The 18,965-nt window shown below is 49.5% G+C and overlaps 1 protein-coding gene and 1 long non-coding RNA gene across 6 annotated transcripts; one reads left to right on the forward strand and one right to left on the reverse strand.

The window, feature by feature from the left end:
• Window positions 1-11: 11 nt before the first annotated feature.
• LOC131838394 (uncharacterized) lies at window positions 12-6,689 on the reverse strand. The gene is made up of 2 exons (XR_009356585.1): window positions 6,568-6,689; window positions 12-1,393 (listed from the first exon to the last, which is right to left on the reverse strand). It is a non-coding gene; the product is annotated as an uncharacterized LOC131838394 (long non-coding RNA).
• ITFG2 (integrin alpha FG-GAP repeat containing 2) lies at window positions 6,580-18,805 on the forward strand. Of its 5 annotated transcripts, none has more exons than XM_059184493.1 (13): window positions 6,581-6,806; window positions 11,741-11,836; window positions 12,366-12,407; window positions 12,597-12,768; window positions 13,566-13,705; window positions 14,156-14,304; window positions 14,681-14,784; window positions 14,958-15,011; window positions 15,113-15,204; window positions 15,696-15,752; window positions 15,911-16,028; window positions 17,540-17,713; window positions 17,805-18,805. In XM_059184493.1, the coding sequence occupies exons 1-13, from the start codon at window positions 6,711-6,713 to the stop codon at window positions 17,906-17,908; spliced, it is 1,398 nt and encodes a 465-aa protein (XP_059040476.1). In that variant the 5' UTR covers window positions 6,581-6,710; the 3' UTR covers window positions 17,909-18,805. The 5 variants fall into 5 exon arrangements, with proteins under 5 accessions (XP_059040480.1, XP_059040476.1, XP_059040477.1 ...); XM_059184494.1 differs by having other exon boundaries at window positions 6,582-6,806; window positions 14,681-14,778; XM_059184495.1 differs by lacking the exon at window positions 15,696-15,752 and having other exon boundaries at window positions 6,583-6,806.
• Window positions 18,806-18,965: the final 160 nt, after the last annotated feature.

Here is an 18,965-nt window from a genome sequence, read left to right on the forward strand (position 1 = left end):
CACACGCACACTCATCAGAACGTTAATTTATTTTGCTGCTTCTGTTCGCTGTGTCTATTTTTCAAATGGTAGAAGGGAGTGAGTGGTAGGGATGCTACGTGGGCTCTGATGTGAAACCAGGGTGGAGAGGGAGACTCCCAGGCAGCCATTTCCTCATCCTTCCCTCCTGCCGGTCCGTTCCCAAACACGAGGCCTCCATGTGGGTGCTAGGGGCATGGGAAAAACCACTGCTATGCCCGTTACTGCTCTCTGTTCCCATCCCCACCCTCGATGGTATAGCTGAGCTGTCTTCTGGTGTCCTGATGACCACCCCTTGTCCCCCCCACCAGTATTTCCCTTTGGATCAGTTTCCCTTCTCAGCCAGGTCGTGTCCCCAAACCCCTCAGCCTCTTCTCTGCACGTTGCTGAAGGTCCAGGCTTACCTCAAGTTCTGTGCTTGAGCAATAAAGTGGAACTCAAACCTGGGTATCGGGCAGCCCTTTCTGTCTGGCCTCGAGGGTGGGCATGGTGGCTTACACATGGGGGACAAAACTGAAGGAGTGGCCTCCCCTCCTCCCCAGCCCTGGCTGGAGCGTGGTGGCTGATGAAGCCTGTGAGCGTGGCCAGCAGCAGGGCGATGCCTTCAGCCTCCCACAGGTTCCCAGTGCCCCTCTGCAGCCAGGCGGCTTTTCATAGCTTTCCTTTTCTTTCCTAACACCAAGGAAGCAGCAAACACAAACATGTAAAATACTGGGACCACTTGTCTTTGGGACAGATTGGTCGACCACCTAACTGATCGAGTAGAGGCATGTAATCTAGCCAAAAGCATGAGCTTTCTTGGATTCTTAAGGTAAAAATCCCCATGAGCAATCCTCCCAATTAGACACCTTTCACACAGTTACAGAAGAACCACCTCCAGGCCAGGGAGCTTTGGCACTCACTCGGGCCTGCTTTCCAGCTTGCCTCAAGGCCTTCATAGGGAAGAGCTTGTACTTCTGTGTGTTGACCTTTGGCTCCTATAGGCACTTCAGGGCCCTGGGAGAAGCCAAGGAGGCATAAGTCTAGCTAGTGTTTTCTCTGGATGGTCATAGCCATAGGCTAGAGGCTCGCTCTGGGGTCTCAGCCATCTTCCCTCCTATGAGAGCTGTCCTTTCTGCCTGGTGGAAGAGGTAGTCTGTCAGCCCACATCTCTGTACAGTTCCAGAAGACATTTCTCCATGCTTTTGCTGAGGAAGATGAATTTGTGTCAGAGTTGCACCTCGTCCTACAGCATGGCTGGTGTGTGAACCAGAACTAAGATTTGGTTCAGTCCATTGCCCACTCAGGCTCTTGAGCTCACACAGTCCTGCACATCTGGGTCTTGCTCATACTTCAAAGATCCGTCTTGCCCCTGCAGCCAACGACAGCCGCTTACCTAGGATGTGAGCCTGGGATTCAACCAAGAGCCTTGTGTGAATTAACCTTAGTACCTGGAACCGTCCTATGAAGGAGTTAACACCCCTACTTCGCAGATGAGGAGAATGAGGCTCAAGTTAAAGAGGGGTCTGCCTGGAATATGAGCAAGCTGGAACAAATATAAACTTGCTGGGAGGCTCATGTGACCTTGGGCAAGCTGAGCATATTTCCTTAGCTGCAAGAACAGGGGAGCAGACAAAACACACTTCTTTCTAAGGTTCCTTCCAGCTTCTGTGGGATTCCAGGAATTTAAAACACACACTTCCATAGAATCCTGGAGCTGGATAAGCCTTGGTTGGTGTAACATTAAAGCCATACCGTCAAGATGTTTTATTTAAGGGGCCAGAAGTCTTCAGGGTTAAAACAAGACCTGTCACGTACTTCCACTCTGCTCTGGACCATGCTCAAGTTAATAGCCTCGTCAGTTGAACATTTCCTCACCAACACTCAAAATCCTCCTGGGTTGAGAGAATGTGCTTGGATAAGGGAAACGGGTAGCAACCAATACACTGCTAGCTGTTACTGCAGATTTGGACATTTTCAGATTGGGTTCATCTTGTCCTAGTGCTGATCCTCATGACAAGTTCTATAAATTCGATCTCCCAAGTCTTTCCCATCTCCGTTCTAGCAGCCCCTCCCCAACATCACCAGATGCCTCCAGCCAGGTCTCCTGTCCAACAGCTTAAAACCCATTGATGACTTCCCATCCCAGAACCCATACTGAGGTCCACAAGACCCTGTGGGGCCTGGCCCTGCCTGCCTTCCACCAGCAGTGAAAAGCTTGACCCCCCTCTATACCAGCCACAGTATCAAGTTGGGGTGGGTGGCGGGGAGTGTGCATCTCCCTTCATTTAAGAGTGGAATCCCTCTTCTGTCTGCTGTGCTTCTTCCCTTTCCAAATCTAGGGCATCTCAGAACCTTAGGACATACTGAAGTTGAAATGAAAAGGGGTTAACGGCAGTGCTGAATAAAGCTAAAGTCAAGAGATTCTACGTAAAAGAACTTGTCCTCTTTCTGGAAATCATTATTGCTGTTTTCTGGCTGTAGTTCCCCAGCTGCTTGCCAACCTCAGATAACTTGAACGCACTACCACTGACCTCAATCAAAATCTCAGGATCATAATAAACCCTCGTTTAGCATGTAATGAACAATACTAAGGATCCCAATTTGGGAGGCAAAGTAAGAATGAAAGAGTCACAAAGTGGTTCTGAGGAGGGACAATCAAGAAAAAAACTCCTTAATGAACTTGCAGACTTCTCTGGCTAGATGAGGGTGCTGGTCCTATCCTGTGCCCCGCCCCGCAAGGCTATAGGTTCCAACTGTCATTAGTGCTTCACACATAAAATTATTTGTATTTTTTTTATTGAGGTGGAATTCACATAAAATTAACTATTTTACTATGGACAACGCAGTGGGATTTAGTCCCATTATGTCGTTGTACGACCACCACCTCTATCTAGTTCTGAGCCATTTTCATCATCCTTTGTTTCCTCATGAAACAGTGAAGGACTAGCCTTCCCCTTCAGTTAACGAGCCAGTAAACAGCCAGCCATCCCGGGGCGCCTGGCTACCTCAGTCAGTACAGCATGTGACTCTTGATCTCCGGGTTGTTGAGTTCAGCCCCAAGTTGGGTGTAGAGATTACTTAAGTCTTTTAAAACAAAAGAAAGCCAGACGAACAACCCGGACAGGCTCTAGGATCAAAGCTTCCCAGAGTGGGCAGTGCTTTGTGACATAGCCAGACGTGTGAGGAAGCCAGTGGGCCTCAAAAGGAGTGCTCTGAATAACAGCATTTCACTCAGAGCAGGGCTGCCCACAGTGTCATTCTGCCTAATTTCTGGGTCAAGGAAGTCTGAGAAACAGGTTTCTGTACTTGGGGACTTTGTGGGACCTTTAGTATGCTAAGGTACACTGTAGCTTAGAGAGGGAAGGGGAATGAGGAAGTCTCAAACAACCCATTAGGAAGCTAGGCCCTGCGCCGAAGATGGTGAGTGGCTCTGGGCCCAAGGTGTAGAAAGTCTTAAAGCTCTTGTTTCTTGCTTAGCCATCCTAGGCAGACAGAACTTGGACCCCTCTATCTACTCTTGGAGAAAGAAATGGACAAAGAATCTCCCTGGAAATGCTTCCCACTTAACACCTCCCTCCCTTCCCATAGCAGGTTTCAAATGAAGCTGTTGTTTGGCTGGTTTGTAAAGAATATGCCACCCAGGGGCGCCTGGGTGGCTCAGTGGGTTGAGCCTCTGCCTTTGGCTGAGGTCATGATCTCAGGGTCCTGGGATCGAGCACTGCATGGGGCTCTCTGCTCAGCGGGGAGCCTGCTTCCCCTCTCTCTGCCTGCCTACTTGTGATCTCTCTCTCTCTCTCTCTGTGAAATAAATAAAATCTTTAAAAAAAAAAAAAAAAATCTGCGACTCACACAACTTTACCCATGTCATCTAATGAAGAAGATGGCCTGATGAGGCTGTTTTGGAGACTAAGCCAACACCCATGTTCAAAGAGTGCTTGGCTTAAAAAAGACAAGCTCTAGAGATGGTGTCAGTGGAGACCCACCAACCATTCCATTAGGAAGGGCCAAAAACAAGAGTGTTCTTGTGGAGCCTGGCATCTGTCCACACAGCTCTGGGATGCCTAGTGTGTTCCACTTACGAAGAATGTAACATAACACATAATGCAGTTAAAGTTAATTGATGCAAGGTGGGAAGAATAGAAAGATTGGATTCCTGTTGTATTTTTTGGAGCTCCCTTTCAAAATTTATTGGGTTCTCTTGACAAAACCCAAAAGGTATGGTATCCAAATTGTCATATGACATTATGTCATCATGACAGGACCTACAGGACAAACATTAACAGGCAACCCCTGGCCCAGAAGAGTCAAGTACAAGAAATGCAACCACTGAAGAAGATCAAACTAAGGCACCGAAATTCTGGGCCAGGGTATGAATTCAGAGAACTGGATCAGGTGAGGACACTTAGTGGCAGAAGATGGGTCGTCCTCGTCTATTTTGTCCTGGGTTATTTATGAATTCATTTTTATTTATTTTATAATTTCATTCAAAATACTGGAAAAAGAGGAAACAATAGAAATAACATTGAAAAGAAACAGAATTCAGTAACAATTTGACTTTACATTTAAAGGTAAACATTTTTTAAAAAATATTTATTTTTTTGGCAGAGAGAGACAAAGCGAGAGAGGGAATACAAGCAGGGGGAATGGGAAAGGGAGATGTAGGCTTCCTTGCTGAGCAGGGAGCCTGATGCAGGGGTTCGATCCCAGGACCCTGGGACCACGACCTGAGCCAAAGGTAGATGCCTAATGACTAAGCTGCACAGGTGTCTCTAGAGGTAAACATTTTTTTTTTTAAAGATTTTATTTATTTATTTGACAGAGAGAAATCACAAGTAGATGGAGAGGCAGGCAGAGAGAGAGAGGGAAGCAGGCTCTCTGCTGAGCAGAGAGCCCGATGCGGGACTCGATCCCAGGACTCTGAGATCATGACCTGAGCCGAAGGCAGCGGCTTAACCCACTGAGCCACCCAGGCGCCCCGAGGTAAACATTTTTAAGTTGGCTTTTTTGTCTCCATCCCTTATTTGTGTCTCCATCCCTTAAAATCTATGCTGAAGCTCAAAGTGTGAGCTAGAATAGAGGACAAAGATATGGTAGAGCAGGATAAGGTTGCATGCAACCCCTCCATGAGATCGGAGATAGAAAGCACCAGTATACCCGTATGACACAGAGCCTTTGAATGGGCCTGGCCTGGCCCACAGTATGCCACCAAAACCAGAAACTTGAGCGAATGTGCAGATCCCAATATTTGTCTGGACAGCTTCCTGTTTACCGTTCTGTTTGATGTTCCTTGTTCTCATCTTACCTGGCTGTCAGGTCCACTGGGACCTCTGGGATAAAATGTGCCCCCCGCCACCCAACCCCCAAGCAAAACGGTCCTGGCCTCCAGTGCCTTCTCCCACTATGTTCAGACAGAGAAAGCAGGACCCTCCCCTAGTCCAGCCTCCCCGGGGGGAGAGGTGGATATCCTTATTTTCACAACATGGACTCCTGAAAAACCGTGCATAAACTGGCCTCGACCTGCAGACCTAAACTTTAAAATGTATTGAACACCTAAAAAATTTTACAACTCTTAGACTTCTGATGCTCTGATTGATGAGGCACCCCAAAGAAAGACTGGACTTGATTCAGCACGAAAAGTTTTCCTAAGAGGCCAACCACGAATGATGGTGATGTCCCATTTATACTACAGAGTAAGGCCACTGAGGCAAGGAGGCAACGGCTTTGTCTGGAGTAGGAGGGTAGAGGGCAGAGCAGATCCAAAATTTCAGCAACCCTGACCTCCAGCCTGAGGACTTTCCTAGGAACTGTGGCATAAATGATAGAAAGGAGCTGGGGTTTTGGATCAAACGATCTTGGTTTGTGCCCCAGCTCTACAACTTTCTATTTTGTTACTTAATCTTGCTGAACCTGTTTTTCTCATCCAAAACCCTTAATAATAATACAAGCACCCAGGGTTGTGCTGATTACATGAAACAGTATATACGAAATGTGCTTCGCTGCCAGTGGTTTTCAAACTACTGACCACAAAAGCCTACACACACCATTTAAAAATCCTTTTTCACATAAGTCAGTATATAAAATATACATATACAAATATACACAATTGAAACAAAGATTTCACAGAAAGAATAATTACTACTCGAAAATACCAAGTGGTATTTTCTATTCATTCTAATTTGTTCTTCCAAATACCGGTTCAATTCACTATATTGTTTCCAGGTTTCCTAACCGCTAACTATATCATTAAAACAAAAACAAAAACAAAACAAAACAACAACAACAAAAACTGTTGGAAAGCATACAGTTGTCCGTAATTACGATTACTATGATTCTCTGGTTTAGTCTGATGGCTGGGAATCTTCATCACTAGGGCAATAAAAGAAGAGGTCAAGGTTATTGGGTCAAGCCCCGGAGAGCCCGTTGCCTGGGGAACAGATCTGCCCCCGTCGGGGTAGGCCTACCCCTGCCCTGTGGAGCTCTGGAGGACAGGAGTGGCCCAGGCCCCTGTCACTCACATCCGTAGCTGGGTAAGCCCGCCCCCACGCCCAGAGGGCTCAGAAGACCCACCTCCTCTTTAAGATTAAGCGACGAAGGCCGCTATTGGAGGCTCGGGCGGTGACGTAACTTTCCGCGTTGGCCGGCCTTCCGCTCGGAAGGGGTTCGGGGAACATTTAGCGGGGTTCCCCGGTCCCTCGGCCCTTGGAAGCGCGATGAGGTCGGTTAGCTACGTGCAGCGCGTCGCTCTGGAATTTAGTGGGAGCCTCTTCCCGCACGCGATCTGCCTCGGAGACGTCGATAACGACACGGTCAGTGCATGCGCACTGCGAGACGCGGCCGGGCTCTGCAGCTCCGTTCCGGGTGGGGCGGGCCTGGGAAGTAGAGGAGCCGCCCGCGGCGTGGGCGTGCGCGTCGCGCCTGCGCGGTGGGGCTGGGGCGGTGGAAGTCGGGGGCTAGGGGAGAGCGTTGGGGGCTAGGGGAGAGCTTCCGGGGAGGTTTCCTGCTGAACGTCGGGATCGAATTGCTCGGGTTCCCTGGTCTGGTGTTCTTTTAGGGGCATACATAACTGATGCTTTGCCTAAGTTAGTAACTTCTTCACAGTGGGAGCCTGGTAAGCTGGTGGCCAGAGGTCCTGGTTCATTGCTTCTGTCGTGACATCACCTCTCAAGTCATTTTACCTTCCGAAGCCTCAAAAATCAGCTTGCAGCGTGCCTTTGCTGCTCTGACACGTGCCCCTTAGGCTGGGTTGCACAGTTGTGCTGTACTTTTCTGTCTCTGCGGGCCCCAGCCTGGCAGGGTTTCTCTAGCCTGCTCCGTAGAACACAAGGGCCTGGCAACTTGAAGGCGCTGCACCTTGGTTGAATTACAAAAGCAGTTTACATCTACTGTTTCATCTCTCCCCAATCGTTGTTTTCCTCGTTGTTTAAGTGAGTTAATACAGAAACGCATCTATTAGCGTTGTTAATATTTGCTTGTTTTTCCGCAAATACTTATTCAGCTGCCCATCGTGTGCCAAGGGCTGTGCTATATTCTGGGAATTCCAAAATGAACTAGACAGTCCCAGCCCTTAGGTGGGGTGATGGTCACAAGAATGACAAAATGTAAGGAGGGGCAGTGATTAAAATATGTAGAGTTTTGGCGTGGAGTATCAAAGGAGCTGTTGCTGGTGTGAGACGCTCTTTTTTAACAGACTATGTTTTCATTCATTTTTTCATATGTTTTTAAAAAATTTTATGTATTTATTTGATAGAGAAATATCACGAGTAGGCAGAGAGGGGGGAAGCAGGCCCTTCCCTGAGCAGAGAGCCCAGCTCGGGGCTCGCTCCCAGGACCCCGAGACGAGGACCCAAGCCGAAAGCAGAGACTCAACCCACTGAGCCACCCAGGCGCCCCCATTATTTCATATTTTTAATGCAAAGCACCGTATTGCCATCCTGCCCTACCCTCTGATCCATCTCCCTATTCTGCCTCCTTACTTATTCTCACCCCCCTAACTGTTCTGTGCTCTCTTTGGAAAAAAACAAGGCCTAAAACATGCCCCCCCCCTTTGTGTTTTGATAGAGAAGATATTTTTTTTTTTTAAGATTTTATTTATTTATTTGACAGAGGGAGAGAGATCACAAGTACGCAGAGAGGCAGGCAGAGAGAGAGGAGGAAGCAGGCTCCCCGCCGAGCAGAGAGCCCCAATGTGGGGCTCGATCCCAGGACCCTGGGATCATGACCTGAGCTGAAGGCAGAGGCTTAACCCACTGAGCCACCCAGGTGCCCCGATAGGGAAGATATTTTATGAGGCCTCTTTTGGCTATCTTCCCTGGAGGAAGGAGTTATTCTCATAAATTTATATTGTTTTCTGGGTTTTCACATTTCTTCATATGCCAGGCATTACAATTTTATGAGAAAATCAAGAGAGAGATTTTCAAATAATAAATTAACAGAGTGACTTTAGATGTGCATTATTTTCTGTGTTATCTGATTTTCCTTTTTGTTTAAAAGGGAAAAATACATGCCCTTTTTCATAGCTTCACAACATCAGCTTTTTTTGGAAATTGAACTTTTCTAAGTGGATTGCACTAATACACTTAGTTATGCAATATTAGATATATTGTACTACCGTTTTGTTTTGTTTTGTTTTGTTTTAATCTGAGTTGTTAGCTTCATAAGAGTAGGAAATTTTTTTTTTTAACATATAATGTATTGTTTGCCCCAGGGGTACAAGTCTGGGAATCATCAGGTTTACATATTTCACAGCACTCACCATAGCACCTCCCCTCCCCAATGTCCATCCCCCAGCCACCCTAGGATGGGAAATTTTTGTTTTTTCACTGCTATATTCCCAACACTTAGAATAGTGCCTGGCACATAGTAGGCACTCATCAAATGTTTGTTGAATAAATGAAGGCAGTTATGGAAAGCAAATGTGATTATGTCTCTGGAAGCAGTTTGAAGGGCTTTGCTGGTTATTGATAAATATAACTGAAAGAAGGGCAGTAGTTGAGATAGTTGCCTAGTGACTGTATGTGGTACATTCAGCCTGCGTGAGTGTGGATAGAAATTCTGTTACTGGTTCCCCAGGCTACCATTCGGAGATCTGGGGCAGGAAAACGACTTATTTCATCCTGATAAATCAATAGCCTAAAGTTCTTTGAAAACTAATTTATTTCCTGGTAAGTTGCGGGGAGGGGAAGGCAGAAATAGAATGCACACCCTCTTGGACTGCCCACAAAAGCCTGGCTACTGGAAGGCTGCAGCAGATCAAAGACCTTGCCGCCTCTCTCCTTGAGTATTTCTGGCGATGGCCCTCTTCATCTGGCTTTAGTGTCAGTAAGTGATCTCCAGAAGCCAGATCCAGGATCAGCCACAGAGAAGAGGAACTGCTGGGAAGCATTATAACTCCAGGAAAGCAGATGGGCCACTTTAGAAATGTCCCCTTCCAGGAGACCAGCCATTACCTCATTGTCATTGCCTGTCATTGCCTGGCTGGGTCACATCTATTTGCTCACTCTACCTACTGCACCGCGTTTTTATTTTATTTCTGTGTCTGTGCCCTTGTGAAACGGTGAGGTGCGGCAGGGAATCTACAGCATTTATCTTTGTACCCCTATCTCATTGTCTAGCTTTACCTGCGAACTCAACGACTGGCTGAGCATTCTCTTTCATCCTGATTTTTCTTTGTTTCTTAAAAATAAAACTTCTAAAAATTTATTTATTTATTTTTAAAGATTTTATTTATTTATTTGAGAGAGAGAGTGAGCTTGAGCTGGGGGCAGGGGGCAGATGGCAGGGGGAGAAACAGACTTCCCACTGAGCAGTACAGACGCAATCCCAGGATCTACCATCCCACCCACCCCCAGCCCAGGGATCATGCCTCAAGCCAAAGGCAGATGCTTAACCAACTGATCCACCCAGGCACCTCCTCCAAAACCTTTTTTTTTTTTTTATTAGTCCATTAAGTAAACCTTTATTGAGGCCCTCTTACGGACTACAGCATTTGCTGCATGAATGAATTAAAAAGAATGGATTGTAGGGTCCCTGGCCTTGGAGGGATTTAACTAGAGGCTGAAAACCACCTGGTGTTAGTGCTCACACTATGCTAGTCACTGTTATAAAGGCCTTGTGCTGTCTGTTAGCTCGATTCTCGCAACAACCTTATGCGGTAGATAGCCTTATGATCCTTGTTTTATAGATGAGAAACTTTAAGCATAGGCAGCGGTATTCAAATCCAGGTAGCCACACTGAGCCTCTGTGCCACGCAGCTGCTGTCCTGTGTGTGTGCGCAAGTCCTCTGGGGCAGACGTAATGGAAACATGTGGTGGAGAGAGTTTAATGTAAAAAACACTTACTTTATGCTTCTGTGATCAAATGTTCCCACCAGAAACTCCCGTAACTATTTAAAAAAAAATCAAAGAGGGGCGCCTGGGTGGCTCAGTGGTTTAAAGCCTCTGCCTTCGGCTCAGGTCATGATCCCGGGGTCCTGGGATCAAGCCCCGAATCGGGCTCTCTGCTCAGCAGGGAGCCTGCTTCCTCCTCCCTCTCTCTCAGCCTGCCTCTCTGCCTACTTGTGATCTCTGTCAAATAAAATAAATAAAATTTAAAAAAAATTAAAAAATCAAAGATTCAAATCAAGTAAATTATTATTAATAAACACCAGTTCATTTTCAACTCTTCCTTATTGTTGATCTGTTATGTCTGTGTTGCCTTTAGAATGAAAGCTCTTGAGAATCTAATGTTCACTCTGTTTTGAGAATAGGAAAGAGGCGTTAGCTGGTCCTGCCCCCCACAAGGGTAAATCAGGAAGCTATTTGTGAAAAAGGGTTTTGGTGCTACCTTGCTCTCATTGATAGCCCCTGGAAAGGTAGCCAGCCTTCTGGCAACCTCTGGGAAAATGGAGTACCCAGATACAAATAGAGAAGAGGCTTGGTACAGGGCGCCCCCTCCTAAGAGCTCGGCCACCACTTGAGGGCGCCAGAGGCCCAGAGCGTGGAGGCTGAGGCCTGCAAACCCCTCATGCTGTCCCCTCCAGCACCTCCACCCGCTCCACGTGCAGCACCTCCACCCGCTCCACGTGCGCTCATACACACTGTGATCAGAAAGTCTTGCAAGAAGGAGGAGGACCCCCAGAGCTGACCTTGTTTTCTCTTTTGGCGTGCGATTAAATACGTGGTCTGATGTTCAGTTTTCCAAGAGTTAAATATCTTGGGTTGTTTTCGAAACATGTACCATTGATAGTCAGGCACGCAGCCCCTGGGGCTGTTATGTTGTCAGACTTCTGGATGGGAAGGGTCATAGATTTCTTTCTCTCTCTCTCTCTTTTTTAAGATTTTATTTATTTATTTGACACAGAGATCACAAGTAGGTAGAGAGAAAGAGAGAGAAGCAGGCTCTCTGCTGAGCAGAGAGCCCAATGCAGGGCTCCATCCCAGGACCCTGAGATCATGACCTGAGCCAAAGACAGAGGTTTAACCCACTGAGCCACCCAGGTGCCCCAGGGTCATAGATTTCTATATTGCCGCATTCTACTAACTTCCCCTGACACGCACCCACCCCTACAGGGAATTAAAGAAACTCTAAGGAAACTGCTGTTGTTGGTTGCAGAGGACTTTTTTTTTTTTTTTTAACTAAAACGTTAGTGAATATGTAAATTGAGATCTTGTGACCTCCCTAGGAGGGGCCCCGTAGAGAAAAGTTTGAGGTGGTTCCCTAAGATCCCATCCTAACTAATCCTGTCTTCTCTCCCTGTTCGAAGTTAAATGAACTAGTGGTGGGGGACACCAGCGGGAAGCTGTTCGTGTATAAGAATGATGACAGCCGGCCGTGGCTCACCTGCTCCTGCCAGGGCATGGTCAGTGTTCAACTCCCTGGGGTTTGAGGGGCAGAGGGATCCTTCCTGTCAAGGCTGAGCCCCACAGGAGTCCACCAGTGTGTCCCCAGTTCACCATCTCCTCAGCCCAGCTGTTCTTTCGGGGTTCATTCAATTCAGGGAGGGGAGCCACCAGGCGACGCGCTCCCAGCTTCTGGGCTGGTTTTTATTTTCTGTTGTGGAGTTGCTTCCTTAGTACTCCAAAGCTGCCAAGGTCATCTGAGCTTATATAGTAGAAAATGGGGGGTAAGACTTTGAAGAAGTCTAGAAATAAACTGGCTATCCTGATGTGAAACTTCTGTTCAGCCCAGACCATCTTTACCACTTTAGGTCTTCCTGTTGGTGTCTGGGGTAGAACCAAACTCATCGCGTAAGAACTCCATTAGCGTGAACTATTAGTGTAGGTCACAGGGCACAAGTTTTCAGCGAAAACTGGTAACAAACCTCTCCTTGTTTCCTGGAGTTTAAGGAGTACTGGCCTCCCTCAGTGTGTCTCCCCTTTTCTTTGCAGCTGACTTGCGTTGGGGTCGGAGATGTGTGTAATAAAGGAAAGGTAAGAACCCTAGGGGATGTTGGGACTTCGGTAGAACTCCAAGGCTTTACCTAGATTGACCCCCATCTCCTGGTGGAAACCAGTCGAGAGTTAAAGGCTTCAGCCCTCTCACTTCTGTGCTTTAGTGACGAGGCTCATGCCCCAACTTCCCTCCCCAGCTCATCCCTCCCATGCCTCTGTTTCTTCCAGAACCTGGTAGTGGCGGTGAGTGCAGAAGGATGGTTTCACCTGTGTGACCTGACACCTGCCAAGGCCCTGGATGCTTCTGGGCACCACGAGAGCCTGACGGCAGAGGAGCAACATCCAGTGTTCAAACAGCATATCCCTGCCAACACCAAGGTCATGCTGATCAGCGACATCGGTGGGCATGGCCGTCTGCAAGCAGCCGGGGGAATAGGAGTCAATGGGTAGTAGAGCTGATCTCAAGGGATTCGGGGAGGTAGTTAGCGTTCATGTGCGCAGTTATTATGCATTTTATGTTGAGTTACTGAGCTCCCATTATAAACTAGGTGTTGTTCTAGGCAGTGGGACTGCAGCAGTGAAAAAAACAGACAGAAGTCACTGCCTTCTTGGACCCTTACTGGGAAAGGGCACAAGAGAAACAGTGTAGAACACTGTAAGAAAATGGAGTCCTATATGAGAAGGTCGGATGTGCCATGGAGAAAAGAAACCATGTAAGGGGGCTAGCAAGTGTCAGGGCAGAGAAGTAGAGGTACCAATTCTAAATGGAGCTGGTGGGGAAGCCATTGCTGGGAAGGTGACATTTGGCCAGACACTGAAGGTGGCAAGGGAGCCCGCCCTACAGATACAGGGCTTGATGTCCTGGCTGGAAGCTGCCCGGAAGGCTGTGGGAGGTACGTGGCGTGATTTGGGACACTCGGGTTGTGTATCTGACAGAAGCAGCAGGAGGGAAGCCGTGATAGGACCCGCGGAGCAGTTGGGTCCGGCGGGGGTGGGGGTTAGTGTTCCATGCAAAAGGCAGGCAGGGGAGCAGGTGCAGACACAGAGCTTGCGGGTTCACATCAGGTGTGAGGTTGTGGTGGGTGAAAGTGCCAATAGCGGTGGTGGTAGCAGAGGAGCAGGGAGGACACATGTGAAGGATGCAAGCTCGTGACTACACATTCGGCTCCAAACGCATCTGTCTTTCTGGATCTGCAGATGGAGATGGGCGTTGCGAGCTGGTGGTAGGTTACACAGACCGCGTGGTCCGGGCTTTCCGCTGGGAAGATCTGGGCGAGGGCACTGAGCATCCCATGGGACAGCTGGTGTCCCTCAAGAAATGGACGCTGGAGGGTCAGGTGAGAGGCTGAGTGTGGGGCTCAGGGGCCTCAGGGGGCAGGGAGGAGGCCCCCTCCAGGAAAGGGAGCACAGTCATGGGCCTGGGTTTAGGGTGGGAGAAAGAGAACATGTCCTTGTTGAGAGAAATCCAAAGAAGCGAGTTTCAGATCAGGGTGTGAGGGGCAAGTGACTAACCATTGGCAGAGAGAGGGGAGCACTGGGTAACGAGGGTGCAGGTGGTGTGATGTGCTCTACGGCACGGCCATAGGACATATTCCCGTGGAGAGCAGGTGGGTTGTATGGAGAGAATGGAACCAAGTAAGAGCCCTGTGAACTTGCATTCTTCCTCCTGCTCCTGCCCTTGAAGCCCGGGGCACTCTTTCCAGGGCCCCTACCCCACGCTCTCCCCTGTTCTCTGCAGGGTCCCACTTCTGCCCCAGCCCTCTGTCAGCCCCTGTTCCCTGGTGCAGGTGGACAGTCTCTCGGTGACTCCCGGGCCCCTGGGTGTGCCAGAACTGATGGTATCTCAGCCGGGCTGTGCTTACGCCATTCTGCTGTGTACCTGGAACAAGGACACCGGGCCCCCCCCCCCCTCAGAGGGAGCCCTGGAGGGCAGTAGGTAAGGGAGCAGACCTGTGGACAGCGTGGGGTGCATGGAATCCAGAGGGGCTCCCGGATTTCCATGGCAGCAGATGGGTCTGTAGTTGACAGAGCTGCTTCAGCTGGGTCCCAGCATGGCACCTCTTCCCCACTACAGAAGATTCTTTGGGGACCCAGGGAATCCTAGGCTTTCACCTTGTAGCACCTGCAGGAGATTCCAAGATTCTAACTTGGCAGTTCTGTCTCTCTCTTTTCTTCTACTTGCCACACGGGCCAGACAAGGCTCAGTGATCGGTGTCCAGGCTGATTCACATCCTGGGAGATCAGGGCTAGAAAAGTACTGGAGAACTAGGCTCTCCTGATCCCCATTTAGTATCCCCCTCCACCCCACACAGGGACACCCTGGCTGCCCGAGATGTCATGTTGCACCAGACTTCTGGCCGCATCCACAACAAGAACGTCTCCACCCACCTCGTTGGCAACATCAAACGAGGTGAAGGTGGGCTGGGGGCGTGAGAGGGAGCCGAGGGGAGGGGCCAGCATCAGTCCTGGGAGAAGGGGGCTGCAGGGCCCTCCCTTTCTGCCTGCCTTGGACCGCCCCTCCCTCTGTACCCTCTGACCTTGCCTTGCCCTTCACCTTTTCTTCTTCCCGTCCTTCTGTCGCACCCACAGGCCACACCGCTGAGAGGGCTGGCTCTGGCCTATTTGCCCTCTGCACTCTGGATGGTGAGTTCCTGCTGGGGTTGGGGGCTGCGTGCATGTGGGGTCTGCTCAGGGGTCCTTCATGCCCACCCTGGCCTGCCTGTCCTCCCCTCCTCCACCCGCAGGGACCCTGAAGCTGATGGAGGAAGCAGACAAGCTGCTGTGGTCAGTGCAGGTGGATCACCAGCTCTTCGCCCTGGAGAAACTGGATGTCACGGTGAGAGGAGCAGCCTTACCTCCCTGACACGGAGAGATGAGATTTAAGCGAGACATCCTCCCTTCTCAATTCCCTCTCCGTCTCTTCAGACGGACTCTAATGCGTCTCAAGTGCGTCTGTCTGCCCGTATCCCTCGGAGCTCAGCCCCGTTCCCTTCCCAGCAGCACAGTGCCTGCACCAGTGGTTTGGCAGCAATAACGGGTCTAACGAGAAATAAGTGACTAGGGTCCAGAAGTGAGTTCTTCGCCCCCCACTCCTTCTATCATTTTTTTCTCGTCTGTGTCTGAGCCCCTCTTGACTAAGGCTGCGGCCCCTGCAGCCTGCATGCGGGGCCAGACTTGTGCACATGTGATGGTTAGGCGAAGAGGCCCAAGGCTTTAAAGCCGGGAGACCAGGCCGGGTTTGAGCCCTGATTCTATGCCGTCTCCCTTCCCTGCTGCGTGACCTCGCGTGAGTGGCTTCACTTCCATCGACTGAAGCTTCCTCCGTAGGAGACTGGGAATATTGTTGCCCCCGTGGGCTGTGTGGCCACAGACGCGAGGAGCAAGGTCAGTAAGAAACTTAGGCTCATTTTCTTCCCAGCTGGCTGTTGAGCACACAGGGCCAGGTGCGCTGCTCCTTCATTTTTCACCCAGGCCCCATCACGAGGGCTCTTGGCACAGCAGCTGCTGGTCACCCCTGCAGCCTGGTCTCTGGCCTTTTGCAGGGCAATGGGCATGAGGAGGTGGTGGCCTGTGCCTGGGATGGACAGACATATATCATTGATCACAACCGCACCGTTGTCCGCTTCCAGGTGGACGAGAACATCCGAGCCTTCTGTGCAGGTGGGACCCTGGCCCATGGCCCCTCTCTCACCACACTTGTCCACCCTTGTGTCCACTGTCTCCGCCTCCCCTAACTTGAGTCTTCATAAACAGATGAGTTCTTTGGCACTTGTGTTAGAGGGTGACGGTGGGTACTAGGTTGCCATCTGTACAGGTTTTTTGTTTTGGGGGTTTTTTTTAAGCGCAAGCAGAGTGGGGGCAGAGGGAGAAGCAGGCTCCCTGCTGAGCGAGGAGCCCAATGCAGGACTCAATACTAGGACCCTGAGATCATGACCTGAGTCAAAGGCAGACGCTGAACCCACTGAGCCATTCAAGCACCCTTTACAGTTTTAAATAAGGAATAAAGGAGAGTGATAGACCTACCTCTGATTATCTTCACAAATGTGCTGAGTTTGGAGCATCTGGGTGGCTCAGTTAAGCGTCTGCCTTATGCTCAGGTCATGATCCCAGGGTCTTGAGATTGAGTCCCATGTTGGGCTCCTTGTTCAGCAGGAAGTCTATTTTCACTCTGCCTGCCACTCCCTGACTCATTCTCTCTTTCTTTGTCTCTCTCTGTCTCTCTCTCATCAAATAAATAAAACCTTAAAAAAATAGAAGGGCTAATTTAAAAAAGAATGGGCTGAGTTCTTATCTCTCTCTCTCTGTCAAATAAATAAAACCTTAAAAAAAAAAAGAGAGAGAGACTAATTTTAAAAAGAATGGGCTGAGTTCTTATCATCTCTCCGTCTGGGATGTGTGAACACACTGCAAAGTTCTTTCCCATCTGAGCGTGTCAGAACTTGGTGAGGAACATTCTAGAGCATTGGTTCCAAATCGGGGACTTGAAAAGCAGTGCTGGCTCTTGCAGGGAACATGGGGATACCTTTGGTTGCTGAGGTGCTAAGAATTACACAGTGCTCTGGGGTTCATTCTCCAATGTCCTGAAAGGTTAAAATGCCTTTGAAGAAGGAACCGTGGCCATCTAAGAGAAGCCTGAGTTTCTGATTGTTTTTTGCTCATCTACCCCTTGGACTACCAAGACTCCCCTTCATTCCTCCAGGGCCATCACTCAGATGAGGACATCAACAGCTATCACTTTTAGGGTGCTATTCTGCCTGGTACTTTTCCATGTCTGAAATAGGCCACATATTTTACGTGGTTTTTTTTTTTTGTTGTTAAGATTTTGTTTGACAGAGAGGGACACAGCGAGAGAGAGCACACAAGCAGGGGGAGTGGGAGAAGCAGGCTTCTTACTGAGCAGGGAACCTGATGCGGGGCTCGATCCCAGGACTCTGGGATCATGACCTGAACCGAAGGCAGCCGCTTAACTATTGAGCCACTCAGGTGCCCCCTATTTTACCTATTTTTCTGAGTTCCCACTACAGAGAGAATAGAAAGAGGGCCTTTGGTTTTTGGCCTGCCGTCTATGGGAGAGTGGGAATGGCTGACTCCAAGGTCTGCGTCATAGGCTCTGCCCTTCCCCACTGGGACTGGAACCCCCTGACCTCCGTCCCACCCCCCACACCCCTCAGGCCTCTATGCCTGCAAGGAGGGCCGCAACAGCCCCTGCCTCGTGTATGTCACGTTCAACCAGAAGATCTACGTCTACTGGGAGGTGCAGCTTGAGCGGATGGAATCGACCAATCTGCTGAAACTGCTGGAGGTTGAGCCAGAGTTCCAGAACCTCCTGCAGGAGCTGGGCGTGGGTGAGTCCCAGGAGGGCTCGCAGCTGGGGCAGCCCTGTGCCAGGTGCCCAGGAGATCCCCAACCTCTGACCCACCCCTTTCCTGTCCTCAGATCCTGACGATGTCCCAGCCGTCCGTGCCCTGCTTCACCAGACCCTCTACCATCCGGACCAGCCACCCCAGTGTGCTCCTGCAAGCCTCCACGATCCCACCTAACCGGACTTGCCCTCTTAGCTGAAAAAGGAGCCTCCTGAACCCCCCCACCCCACCCCCCAGGTATCCATGGCGCTGGCAGAATAGGAAGCAAACATCACAGAGGGACATGGAAGGATGGCAGCCATCCTAGGGGGGCTGTGAACTGTAGCCTTCTTGGTCTTCTCAGTGAAAGAAGAGACGAGTTGGCCTTCTGTTCATTTCTTCGTGTACCTTACCCGTCACATCGGCAGGATTGTAGGACCCCAACCTCATTCCACATATGAGGGACCTCCCCCTCCCTCCTGGAGCTCCCCCTTCTCCTTGTGTGGCAAACAAGCATGTTTGTGAGCCAGGTGCACAGGTCTTTTACATGGCTCCAACGCTTATAACGAAAGCAGGCTTTCGGGCCAGTGGAGCAATGAGTTAAGGGCTCTCCCCCGTTCCAGGCTCCATCTCCCCTGGCACAGCTCTAAGTCATTGGTATCCATGGTGATTACAGGAATGGCCCAGTGTTTTGCTTTTGAAGACGGTCTTTCCAGACATTTTACACTCTGGTCTTCACTGTTCCCACAACCCTGAGATGATTTTCTTCTGTTTATCAAAGAAGCCAGGTTAGCACTTCCTCATTTTGCCATGTTCTTTAAGTATTGTGTGGTTTCGTAGGCCTTGGTCCCTTTTTCCCCCCAAATACTTTGTCTATGAGACAACAGACATTCGAAATCTGGTGCAAGTTTAGGAGCCAGACCACAACCAGAATTGTATCTTGGGCCAATTTTACCCCTTCTGCTCTCGATTCTGCACACTCCCAAGCCGGTGTTTTTTCACATTACAGGTTGCCATCCTGTGGTGCGTTGTGGTCAGCATTTTTTGGCTGAACGAAATAGGATAGAATAAAGTAGTGTGAGAAATGTCAGAGTATATTGCTCGCAATAGGAGAAGTATTGTTTTGTTACAATTGTGTGTGTGCTCTGAGTACAATGTAAAATGCATTTCCGGCCATGAGTTGTGCCTCAAGGAGTTTGAAAGACCTTGCTCTCAATTATCTCGACCCCAGCTAGATGGATCGAGCTGGGGAAAG

Source organism: Mustela lutreola, chromosome 8, assembly GCF_030435805.1.
Source record: "Mustela lutreola isolate mMusLut2 chromosome 8, mMusLut2.pri, whole genome shotgun sequence".
NCBI lineage: Eukaryota > Metazoa > Chordata > Mammalia > Carnivora > Mustelidae > Mustela > Mustela lutreola.